This window comes from Ictidomys tridecemlineatus, chromosome 8, assembly GCF_052094955.1.
Source record: "Ictidomys tridecemlineatus isolate mIctTri1 chromosome 8, mIctTri1.hap1, whole genome shotgun sequence".
In the NCBI taxonomy this organism is placed as follows: Eukaryota; Metazoa; Chordata; class Mammalia; order Rodentia; family Sciuridae; genus Ictidomys; species Ictidomys tridecemlineatus.
The window spans coordinates 99,358,639-99,371,760 of NC_135484.1; the positions used below are offsets into that span (position 1 = coordinate 99,358,639).

The window sequence follows — 13,122 nt, forward strand, 5'->3', positions numbered from 1 at the left end:
TATACTATTGGCACTCCTGAGAGAAAAGCAGATGTACCTGCTTATTTTGAACTTGATTTTTCAGAGTCCTCCAGGATCATTATATTTGGCTCTTTCTGTTTTAAGTTATTTTTTCTCTTTCTGAAGAATGAAAAAAATGGGTTTAGAAGCGTAACATACCATATTTAACACACATAGCAAGTAAGTTATAAAATTAGGATCTACGTTGAACCAGGATGCTCTTCAAAAATAACAGCATAGGGCCAGGATTGTGGCTCAGTGGCAGAGCGCTTGCCTTGCATGTATGAGGCACTGGGTTCAATCCTCAACACCACATAAATATAAATAAATAATGTATCAGTATAATTGGCTACTTTCTCCAAATAATTTTAAGTGTTGCAAATAGTACATAAATTTTATAGTATCTTAGATAAAGAAAGTCATAAGAGGTTTTACTAATTCAGGATGCTCTTAGAATTGGTTTGAGCTGGAAACCTGCAGTAAACTGATCACATGTGTATTGCCCAGTGATTAAGATGGTGTTTACCCTCCTGGCTAGACTTTTTTCCTAATACCTCATTTGTCATTCCAGGCACTTCGATATCCTTACTTTCAGGTTGGACATCCACTAGGCAGCACCACACAAAGCCTTCAGGATTCAGGAAAGTCACAGAAAGATGTCCTGGAAAAGAAAGGCCCACCTCCTCTCATCAAACCAGTCCCTCCAGCCCAGCCTCCAACCAAGCCACATACCAGAATTTCTTCCCGACAGCATCAAGCTGGCCAGCCCCCTCAGCATGTCATCTACCCCTACAAAGCAGAAGCCTCCAGGACAGACCACCCAAGTCATCTTCAGGAGGACAAGCCGAGCCCGCTGCTCTTCCCATCCCTCCATAGCAAGAATCCTCAGTCGGTAAGCAGCAAGAGTTTGCTGGGGAGCTTTGTGTCTCCTTTTTCCTCCTTGTTTCTCTTCTGACTTACATATTATGTGAAGTATTTTCTTTTTTACTATATAAGGCCCAAATATAATTCATTTATCTTTGCAGTAGCACTTGTGAAGAGAATTTGGTTCAAGGTCTAAATAGGAATTTTGAAGAGACCTTTGGTTCAAGGTCTAAATTCAAGTTCAGGCTCTGCCTCTTGATAGTGGTGCCATTCCTGAAATCAGTTGAGGTAATGGCTGAGAACTGGATTCTGCAGCCAGATCACTAGAGTTTCAAATCTTGGCCCTGATATTTAATATCTCAGTGACCCTGAGCAAGTTACCTAGCTTTTCCACTCTTCATCACCTCATCTGTAAAATACAAATAATAATAGCCTCTTTTGATATAATTGTTGTAAGGACTAAATAAGTTAATACTTGAGAAGAATTTAGAATAGCACCTGGCACATAGTTAGAACTCAGTAAGTTTTAGTAGTCATTGTTATTATTAATCCCTATTTTCTCACCTATAAAAAGAAGATCATAACACATATCTTGTCCTCTAGGCAGTGTGGTTCATGAGGATCAAAGGTCATGAGGCTTGTTGAAGATGTTTCAAAAATCACAGCGAGGCACAGTGGTGCATGCCTGCAATCTCAGCAACTCAGGAGGCTGAAGCAGTAGGATCACAAGTTCAAGGCCAGCCTAAGCAACTTAATGAGACCCTGTCTCAAAATAAAAAATAAAAAGGATTGAGGATGTAGCTCAGTGACAAAGTGCCCATGGGTTTAATCCCCAATACCAAAAAAAAAAAAAAAAAAACAACAACAACAACAAAAAAAAAACCATAAGATACCTCCTGGTTGCTATTCGTATTAATGGTATAAATGGATACTGTTAATGCTGAGCTATTAATTGAGCCCAGATCTTTCTTTTCTTGGGCTGGTTTTCAAAAGGAAACAATGAGTGTTAGATTCAGTAGAATGATGACCTGACAAGGGATTGTACTTATCATTAGCTTTGTAATACTCTCTGAAGAGTCTAAAACTTTCATGCGAAAGAGGCACCTTTCTGTCAACTAGTAGTCACTGGGTATGGGCTCCCAACCAGCAAAATGTGGATGCTGCCAGAGGTGGCAGGGTTGGTATGTTGCTCACTTTACCCCAGCCCATGATTTGGTAGTGGTGCTTATTTGGAAATTTGTTGTGGTAGCTATTTTGTAGTCAAAGATAGTATCCAGATCTACTGAGAAGGCAAAGCAGGCATTGTTGGCACTGTTTTCTATAAAAGAGCAGGATGGCTGACACCTTAGCTATAATCTCTTACGTCTCTATGGTAACAGCAGAAATCATAGTAACTCTCAGGGATGAGGCCCAAATGAGAATCCAGCCATCTTCCAAGTGTGTAAGAAGAATTCTAAGATTCCTTTTTTAAAACCTTGTGTTACATAGCGTAGTGCACTCAATGGCTGGCAACCAATGAAATCTGTCAGAGTAGGTGAGAGACAGGAGGTCTGGGAATGTATATTCCACAAGTGTCCTTTCAAATAAGCAGTGAATATTGAAGAATGCTGTGCCTCGGGATCCTGCTTTTCATTACAAAGGAAGTTCACGGTAGGAATTATTCCTGGTTGAACTCCATTAATGCCAGTATTGCTTTTTTCCTCCCCCATCCTTGTATGCACAGAAAATCCTGGCTGGCTTGGAACACAAAAATGGTGAGATCAAGCCAAAGAGTAGGAGAAGATGGGGTCTCATATCCAGGTCAACAAAGGATTCTGATGACTGGGCTGAGTTGGACGACTTGGATTTCAGTCCATCCTTCACCAGGATTGATCTGAAAAACAAGAAAAGACAGAGTGATGATGCTCTTTGCAGGCAAGTGTGCTGCTTATACCTGTGAACAGAGTGAATCTGGGATTTGTGATTCTCTGTACCTGTCAGATGATGTTCGTTCTCTCTCTCTCTCTCTCTCTCTCTCTCTCTCTCTCTCTCTCCCTCTTCTTCTCCCTCTCCCTCTCCCTCTCCCTCTCTCTCTCTCTCTCTCTCTCTCTCTCTCTCACACACACACACACACACACACACACACACACAATCTATGATTTAAACCATGTTTTTTTTTTTTTTATTCAGATTTGAGAGTGTTTTGGACCTGAAGCCCTCTGAGCCTGTGGGTACAGGAAATAGTGCCCCCATCCAGACTTCTTATCAGAGGCGAGACACACCAACTCTGAGATCTGCAGCCAAACAGCACTACTTGAAGCACTCTCGATACTTGCCTGGTAACATAAGTGACTTTCCTTTACTTTGATCAGTGACAAGAAATCTTGTCCTTGGAATCACATATTCAGAAAGATTCTGTTTGGGGAGGCAAGTTCTTCCAAATTGGTTCTTGTACCAACTCAGTACACGAATATAGATAATAATATCTTGTTACTTCTCTATTTAAAACCCTTCAACAGCTTCCCATTGCTCATGAAAACTGAGATCCAATTTTTTTTTACCAGGTCAAAAGATGCCTCATGGTACCAACTATAGCCTCATTTTTTGCTATGCCCTGGGCACACTGACCTCTGCCAGAATTGGTAGTAAAATCATAGAAATATTTGCTGAGTCCTGGTTCTCACATTTTTACCTTGTATAGGTAAAAATCTTACCTGAGATAAGAAATTTGGAAATATTTGAAAGAAATATAGGAAACTAGGTCCAGCCTCAAAGGAGGGAGGAATTGCCAAGAACTAAGAAACACATCTGAAGCTTTCTATCAGGTCAGGTTTAGGAGAAATTGCCAGTCAGGAAGCCGTGAGAGGAGCTTAGTAACACCCTTTGGCAGAGGGCTTAGGTTTGGTGGGTACCTGAACCTCTCTCTAGATTCTTCATGTTCTAAACTAACAAATCATTAAATTAGTAACTATGTATTGAACATCTACTGTATGCTAAGCACTGGGAATATTACCATGAACAAAACAGCCAAGCAGTGCCCCTAGGATGCACAACCCCATGGAGCTCCTTCTCATCAGAGTCTCCACAGTGGCTTCACACAGCAGCCTGCAGACAAAGCCCTCAGGCATGTGCAGCTTGGATCCTAGTGGAGAAGAGAGACTTTGGTGCAGAGACAAGCAATAATCAGATAGTAATAAAATGGTCAGGAAAGGCCTCTCGGAGCAAGTGGCTCTTAGCTGGGCCCCCAAAGAAGGAGAAAGAACCAAATTACAGAAAGAAAATGCAAGAAAATGTGGGGCAGCAGAAATAGCAGCACAAGGCCTTGATGTGAGAGAAATAGCAGAGGCCAGTGTGCCAGAGCATGGCAAGAGAGGAGGCCATGTAGTATAGAGTGTGAGACATTTTGGGGGGCCTTGGAAGAAATTTGGGTTCATTTCATCAGCAATGGGAAAGCTTAAAGGGTGTTAACTGGAAGAGTGAATTGGGTTTTTATACATCTGTGCACTGAGTGGGTGAGGGCCTGCAAGCCACAGCTGTTATCTAGACAAGGGAAGTAGTAGCCTGAGCTGGAGGTACAGTCATCGGGGAAGAGATGGGATGGGTACATTGAGTCCCCCTGTACATTCAAGTTTTCACTGTTGGATTAAGAAAAGGGCAAATACTATCAGACTTCATAGGTATTGACATTGTGTTCTAGAGGACTGGCCTGATAGTTCCCAGGATGACCTGGGAGAAGAGATCAGTTGATGGGTGTAGAGGGGTCCAGGCATGAGGGAACCGCAGTAACCACAGGTAACAAGATCAAGGAGTGAATTGGAGAGTTGTTTATTTTTGGCTGTGGGGAAGCAGGAGAAGGATAAAAGAGGTATTTAGACTTTCAGTTTTGAAATAGTTGCAGTGTCTGACATAAGTGGGACCACCTCTAAACTTAGAGGGAGAGGAATGAGTCTTGAGATCAAATTGATCAAGGTCAAAGTCAAGTCAGCTTGTTTTGGGAGGCTTTGGATGTGAGGGACCAGAGTTTGTGAGAGTTGGTGGTACAAACCAACATCATTAGCATGTGACAGTGAGAATGGTCCAGGGCAGGTAAGAAGATGAAACCTCAGAGGACAAAGAAAGAGGAGAGCAGAAGGTTGTAGAGCTGGGGTGTGGGGGTGGGGAAGAGGAAGGAAGAGAACCTGGACAGGTGACAAAAATGAAGTTGTCTGGAAAGGGGGAAGATTAGACTTCCCAGGACCACTGAAGCCAGGACAGTGCCAGAAGGTCAAGACAAGGGACAAGAGATCTTTCTCAGGCTACCCAAAAATCAGACACATACTAACCTCCTTTGCCCTCTGTTAGATGATATCATCAGTCAGATTTTGCTTTGATTTTTGCACCATAGGTAGTTTTTGATCAGTTGGGTTCAGTTTCATTTGTGATGTCCAATACAAGATTAAATGTGTATTTTGCATTTTAAATAAACTGCCTTGTGTATAAATAAGGCATGTGACATGATATTACAGATAACATGTATCTAGTAAGAAGTGGCAAATTAACACCCAGCATCTCATGTCATTAGCTTTTTTCCCCTAGTGGCAAGAAAAGCTAGATTCTACTCATTAGTACAAATCCCATGTGCTGTACAATTTTATTACCTATGGTCCTCGTGTTGCACGTTAAATCTTTAGACTTGTTCATCCTACATATCTGCTGTATATGACCTACATCATCTCCCTATTTTTTCTCCTTATTCCACCTCTGGAAGCTACCACCCCTGGGAACCACTATGTGTGGTCTCTGCATATTTTTTTTTTTTTTGGTAGATCCCACATATAAGTGAGATCATGCATTATTTTTCTTTCTGGCTTATTGCATTTAGCATAATGTCCTCCAGGCTCATCCATGTTGTGGCAAATGGTAAAATCTCATTCTTTTTTAGGGATGAATAATATTCCATAGTATAAATGTATTATAGTTACTTTATCCATTTGTCTGTTGTATTTTGCTTTATAAAAACCATTTCTTCTCTATTAGGAATAAATATAAGAAATGGCATGCTCCCAAATCCAGGCAAAGAGTTTATTCCATCTAACCCGTGGTCCAGTTCTGGTTTGTCTGGAAAGTCTTCAGGGACAGTATCAGTAATCAGCAAAATAAATTCAGGTGAGTACCAGTTCCTAACCCCTAAATGATAAAAAGCAGATTCTCCGTATGTGGCTAAGTGAGTATAGAGAGAGATGGGACAAGGCCTCTTTTGTATAGGAACGTGGACCTTTTTTCCAACCCTTCTCTCTTCTCCCTTTCTTGGCAGCATACCATGGGGCTCAGCCAGTCCGCATGAGGGTCTGCCCTCGAGGATAGCTAGGGAGTAAGGTCTGGTGTACTATGGACAGCGGCCTTCTGAGGTAGATGTTGAGCATGGGGCCATTTTCCTTGTTCCCAATGGTACTTTGTTTATGACCCAGCCTTAGGCCTAGGACATCAGCATCCCTGCTGGTTGGAAGGTGGACTGTTTGGAAAGCCGTCCCCATTTTTTTCTGTCAAATGAGTCTTTCAAATTGACTGACCCCATTCTCAGTAGACCTGTTTGCCATGTTGTGTTTCCCCTGCCATGTGCTGTTTCCCCTGCAGTATGGCCAAGTAAACATCTGGAGTTCACTTTCCCCACTTTTACCCGTTAGGGTTCCTTTATTTTTAAGGAGCACACACAAAAAAGTAGAAGATAATATATCAATACCCATGTACCCACCACCTGGTTAAAGAAGTCAAATTTTGCATATACATGAAGCCCAGTGGCTAGGTCTTTCCCTCCGCCATTCAGACTGCCTCATACCAGCCTGATTTAGGTGTTTATTATTCCTGTACATTAAAAAAAAAAAAGTGTGAGATTCATGTTTCACGTGTTTTCAAGTTTAAATGAACACAATCCTGGATCACCACTTCAATCATTTTAATAAATGTGTGTGTAGCAATTATATATGTACATATATGTGTATATCATTGTAGATTATATGACTGTATAATACTATAACTTATTATACTAGATCATTATTTATTCTTTCTCTTCTTGACAAACATGTAAGCTGTTTACGGTTTTTACTATTAGAAGGAGTGCTGAAATGAACAGTATTGTATCCTATTTTGTGCACGTATGCAAGGGTTTCTCTGCTGGAATAAACTCTTTAGGTTAAAAGGTATACTTATCTTTGGCTTTACAGATATTGCCAAATTGCTCTCCAGCAGGGTAATGGAGTTGCACTTCATCCTTGATGCTACTTGGTACTGTCAAATCTAAAATTTGTGCTAAATCTGATGAATGTGAAATGGTATCTTACTGTGGTTTAAACTTGCATGTCTTGTTTATGATGGGGTTCATCATCTTTTTTGTGTGTTGATTCTACTTTTTTCCCCTTTTGTTATTTCTTCAAATTCTCTTCTTGGTTTTCTTCATATCTTTCTTATTCACCAGAACCGCAAAATGTGCTCCAGCTGACAGCATAGTTCCTCACACATGTATTCCAGGCCATTTTTCTACTCTGCCCTAGGCAATGGCTGAGAGCCTTCCATGTTTTACAGACAGAGCAACTGCACCACTTATTAACTCCTCCCTAGGGATGGAACTTCTGTTTATGTAATGGCCAGGAATAACATTTTTTATCATTCTTTGTGTACCTTTAAGCCCTAATAATAAACATTATAGATATTCACCCACCCAATAGTAATTGATTACTGCTATATACAAGTTATATCATTAACCTACTGGAACACAAAAATGAGATGCACACAGTCCCTGCCCTTAACACATTTACATGGAAATGACATCAACGACAAATGTAGTTCATATTTTTATTAAGGAGTAATTTCCTGATTATCAATAAGAGTATTTAGTGTTTAATTATTTATAATACCTAAATAATTAAGATAATCTTTGTGTTGCTCAGGAAGCAAATGGTTAACTTAGTTATGTTAAGCTATAATTTTGAATTTATATACTGACATGGAAAGATACTATATGAGTAGAAAAAGCAAATTTCAGACCAGGCTAAGCTTACTTTTAGAAAAAACAAAGGAATATGTTACATATCGTTTCTCTTTCTTTTTTCTTTTTCTGATACTGAGGATTCAACCCACTTACCACTTAACTACATCCCCAGTCCTTTTTATTTTTTATTCTGAGACAGAGTCTCACTAAGTTACTCATGCTGGCTTCAAACTTTCCATCCCCCTGCCTCAGCCTCCCAAGTATCTGGGATTATAGGTGTGTGCCTGGCTTCAAATAATCCTTTTTCATTTAACAAGCAACCCCTAGCTTGGTTGCCAGCTATGGGAGCAGCACTGTCTTTGCCCCTCCTTACCTTCCTGACAGTGTTGCATGGTGGAATGCTCAACTCAAATTCACTGTTTTCATCATGCTTTTTTTTTTTAACCCCTAAAAGTAAAATTTTAATTCTTTATTGTTCTGCACAGCTGTCCTTTAATTCTATTGGTGTCATGTGAATATGCCTTAGTAGTAACAAGCTTTTGCTTTTGTAAATTAGTTGGTTCCAGTTCTACAAGTTCTAGTGGACTGACTGGAAATTATATCCCTTCATTCCTGAAAAAAGAAATCGGTTCTGCTATGCAGAGGGTACACCTAGCATCTATTCCAGATCCTTCCCCAGGTAGGTTCTACTTCGAATTATTCATAAATTGATTCAATAATTAACTGAACAATTGCTTTGTGCTAGTCCTGTTGTAACCCTGAAATGAGCTAGAATGTGCTAGAACTCCTGGCCCTGGGAGAACTTGCAGACAATGAGTGAGTTGAATAAGTATAACATGTAGTAAGTCAGATACTCATAAGTACTAAGGAAAAAATAAAACAGGCAGGAAGTGTAGGGATGGTGGAGGTGGGAGTATGGGGTGCAGATTGCAGTTTTAGGCAAAGGAGCCAAAGAACAGCTTGCTGCAAAGGAGTTATTGAGTAAAGATCTGAAGGAAGCATGAACAAGCATGCAAAATGGGTAAGACTGTTGCAGACATGGAATTCTTGAGTGCACAGGCTTTGAAGCAGAAAGTGCCTGGCAAACTCAAGGACTAGCAAGGAGGTCAGAGTGCAAGAGGAGCATGAGTGAAAAAGTAGCAAGAGAAGGACAAGGGTGACTGAGAGGCCCAAGGGTATGAGGCCCTGGGGCAAGCCACTCACTCTCTGTAAGCATGTTTTCACTGACTGAAGGACAAGGGAGCCACCTGAGGCTTTTGAGCAGAGTAACATCTGACCACCATCTTCACAGTCTTGCTCAGGCTTCTGGTTGTCATTTGAATAAGTAAGAGGAGGGTTGGTAACAGGAGTCTTTTCTAGTTATCCAGGCAGGATGATGCTAGTTTAGGCCATTGTATCAATAGTTGGTTTGGTACAAGTGGTAAGTGGGATCTGAGAAAAAGAAAGGAGTCAAATTGACATCTGTACTTTTGGCTTGACAACTCTACTTAACTGAGAAAGGGAAGACTAGAGAAAAAGACAAATGCTCTTTTTGAATTTCTCATTTTCTGACATTTTTGTTACTGTGAGACATTTATCTGTGCTTTGATTGTTTGTGTCTCTTATCATCAGACCAGCCTTTCTCTTCCATTGCAGGTTATTCTTCCCTGAAGGCTATGAGACCTCATCCTGGGCGACCTTTTTTCCACACCCAGCCTAGAAGCAATCCGGGGTTGATCCCACGGCCTCCAGCCGCCCAACCAGTGCATGGCCGGACAGACTGGGCTTCCAAGTACCCATCTCGGCGATGACTGTCTCAGCAACCAGGCCCTTGGTCAGGGAGAGCAGGACACTTTCCCTTGACTGACTGTGTTCCACCCAACAAGAGACATGTTGATGATACAAAGACAAACCAACACTTTATGGTTATTCTTCTGAACTAAGACATTTCAATATTCTTTTTTAAAGTTTTTTTTAACATTGATTTGAATGCAGTACCTTTTTTGTATAAAATTATTTTATTCTAAAACTGGGTCCCATTATTTTCTTAAACAACAGCATTTTGTACATATGGGTTATGTTTTAGCATTTTATACAGTTCAACTTTGTAATGACCTTTTTAAAGATTAAGTGTTTTTCCTTTGGGGTTCCAGGTAATATTTTATACAGATTTTGAAAAATGTAATACTATTGATGCAGTATTGCAATAGGGGTGCAATTTTAAGGCTATGACTTAAGGATTAAATCTACTCCATGCGTGCGAGTATTGTGAAGTGATTACATTTAAATATGGCTTGTTAGGTGCTTCAGGCTTTCTTGGACTGAACTTAGGAAAGTGATCCTCTGCTTTTCTTAATATCCTGTCATCGGTTTGATTTTTTTTCATACCACCGTTATAATTCATTTTGTTTTATTTTTGTTCCCCAGAACAAAGAACTCTACATAAATTTTTTTGGAAATTTTTACAACACCCTTAAATGTGATTGCAGATATCCAAATGAATCATACTAAGCCATCACATTCTATTTTCTTCAATTTTTGAAATCAAATTGTATATATGTATACACACATACACAAATTGTAGATATATAAAAGGGCAGCTTTTGGGGTCAAATGGTTTTCAACATAAAGGGATTCACACAGCACAGTCAATTAAACTTATATGCCCTTGCCAAGATACATGATCAAAAATACCAAGTTTCAAAGCAACAGAAAAATTTTTATTGTAATAACTGAGATGGAATCTTGCATTCAGCTCAGTTCTCTAGACATGGTTAGGAGCAGCTCATAAATAATCTATCCTAGCCAAATTCTCAGGACAATTTGGGGAAGAGAAAAGATATAGAGCAGGGGTCCCACTGACCTAGGAAACCACGGTTATCATAATGTTAGTGTCCATAGTGTGCCACTCCTAACCTTCGTAGTTTCTTTCAAGAGTTAGAACTCTATTTGTTGGACAGAAGCTATTCCATTGAGAGGAATGTTTACAGCAGTTTTGCAAATGACAAAGCTAGTTTGGAGACAGAAAAAGACAGAAGATCCACTCCCATCCATCTCTGTATAGTGTAAGCACTTCTGCCTCCCCTCACAGTTACCTCGGAGGCAAGAGGGACAGTCATCACCAGTGAATGCGATAGTGACCTCAAAAGCATTATCGTTTCACATTCTCCCAGGGCTCAAAGTACTCTTTTGGTTCCAGGTTCTAGGATACATACAGCAAGCTGAACTATATGAAGTGATCTAATTGGTAGGTTAAAATGATTGGTAGGTTAAGTGAATGTAGATACTTTCATATGGTTCAAACTAGTAAGTTGGCAAATGACTGCTTGGTGTATTAGTGATATGTGGCAGCCTGAACACATTATCATGACTTCCAAAGGGCTCTAACCTAAAATCAGGGAGTAATTTATGCTTTGGAGAATCTGACTCAGAAACGTACTTGACCAAGCACTATGATGTTGAAGGCCATGAGAGAAGCACATAATGGATGTGAATTTGACAGATAATATTTTCCTGTTAACAAGCTGGCGGCAAAGCTTCAGAAAATGTATATGCAAGCACAACTTGAAGCTGAATTAATTTCTGTATTATATTAACTTGTTATCTAAAACAACAGAAAATGTGTTTTCAGAGATGAGTCCTTTACTGTGAGGTTAATATTTATTTTTCTCTTTGTATTATATATAAAAGGTAAATTAATCTGAAACCTTGCCCAGCTTGCTGGAAAGCTGGTTTTAAATTGTAAATACCTACCCCTTAGAAAAACTAATGGATTGTCAATGCCATATTCTTTGTATTCTAGCTTGTGTTAAGGTCAGTACTTTATTTTAAATTGAAAAACCTAGTTATCTGGTTATTACACATTGTAAAATTGTTTTCCTAATACTTTTATAAGGTCCACCTTCAGAGAATACTTCATTTTCTTCCTTTTATCTTTTCCTTCGTTTGCCAGCAAACACCTTCCCCTGGGAAGCTAAACATGTTTAGCAAGTCAAAAACCTGATGTGCAGTTGAGAAAACTAGATTACTGAAAAAATAAACTTTAAAGAGCTAGCAAAATCCCATATAGTATTCTTTGCTATCCCTCAAATAGGTAAAGGACAAATTGTATATACAGGCTATATAGTATAAAAGGAAATAGGGACCATTTTTTGTTAAGTGAAAATAAAATGTTACCTGTTGCATATGTTTTTATTTGCTATAAAATTATAAAAAGAAAGCAAGACATCAACAGGAGTGATGAGTTCTTATGTACCTATCCAATGACTATACCTCATTTACAGTCAGAAAGCTTTCGGGATGTCAGATATGGTACAGGGTGGCTCTCGTTCCACGTCCAAAGGTTTGGTGACAGTGGTGTGCTGAGGGGCACAGCAAGCACAACAGGGAAACTGCATTTCCATAAAAGCTACTCTACTCTTGGCATGATTATTCATGTTATATTAAAATTCCTTTCATTACCAAGCCCTCACCCAGCTCAAGTATGGTAGGATTTACATAGGCAGAAAATTGAGCTTGAAACAATTCTTTTGGACACATTGCTTGCCTAAAGGACCACATAGATCTAAAAAAGTGACACTGTGTCATCTTCTGAAATTATATGAAATTGAATACAATCAAGGCAATGTGAGTCAAACAAAATCATTGTTTCATTTTTAAGTGCAAATACAGGTACTGTTGAAATTAATGTGCACCTGGTTTTCGTATGAAGTAGCACTTTCTTTCATCATCAAGCCATTCAGTTGTGCCATGTAGAAGAGGGAGAGGAAAGAAAGGCAGACTGTGTGCTTCAGCTCGGTGTATGGCCAAAAGCAATATGTTTATAATAAAATGTTTGACATTCTAATTGTTTTATATCATTTTAAGCATACTGTAGCAACTTGTTTGTTTACTTTATGTGCTTAGTTTTTAGAATTATTTTTACAATTTCCAACCAAATGTACTGTACATTTATATAATTTATTGTGAGGACCTTCTCATGGAAACCATCAAGGAGACAAACTGGGGGCAAATATCACATTAATCTGTATTATCGATTTCTTAAAGACACTGTGCTAATGTGAATTTAAAATGATCTGAATAAATATATCTGTTATCTCAATACAGATAGCAGTTTGGTCACCTGAGTTGATTACAATGGAGTAACTGAGAATATATTTATTTATAAAGCCAGCATTCATAATAATGAGAAGATTGGAGGGCAGAAACCACTGAAGCAAGATCATTCTGAAATAAAATGTCATTTTTTGAATAGTTTGTCCTAAGGTGTTTAATAATGTTAACTTTATGTAAGGAAAATTCTCCTGCTCCAAATAAAGTTACAGTTTAACAAAAAA

The 13,122-nt window shown here is 39.2% G+C and overlaps 1 protein-coding gene across 2 annotated transcripts in view; it reads left to right on the forward strand.

Moving 5' to 3' along the window:
• The window catches only part of Cilk1 (ciliogenesis associated kinase 1), a 38,648-nt gene extending 25,526 nt beyond the window's left edge, over positions 1-13,122 (forward strand). Inside the window, exons 8-13 of one of the 2 annotated variants that reach the window (XM_078019880.1) lie at positions 572-892; positions 2,588-2,778; positions 3,034-3,182; positions 5,860-5,988; positions 8,364-8,486; positions 9,424-13,122. In XM_078019880.1, the coding sequence (XP_077876006.1) occupies positions 572-892; positions 2,588-2,778; positions 3,034-3,182; positions 5,860-5,988; positions 8,364-8,486; positions 9,424-9,506 (996 nt within the window). In that variant the 3' untranslated portion in view covers positions 9,507-13,122. The remainder of the gene's footprint in view (positions 1-571; positions 893-2,587; positions 2,779-3,033; positions 3,183-5,859; positions 5,989-8,363; positions 8,487-9,423) is intronic. The other variant, XM_021721828.3, reaches the window with a different exon arrangement.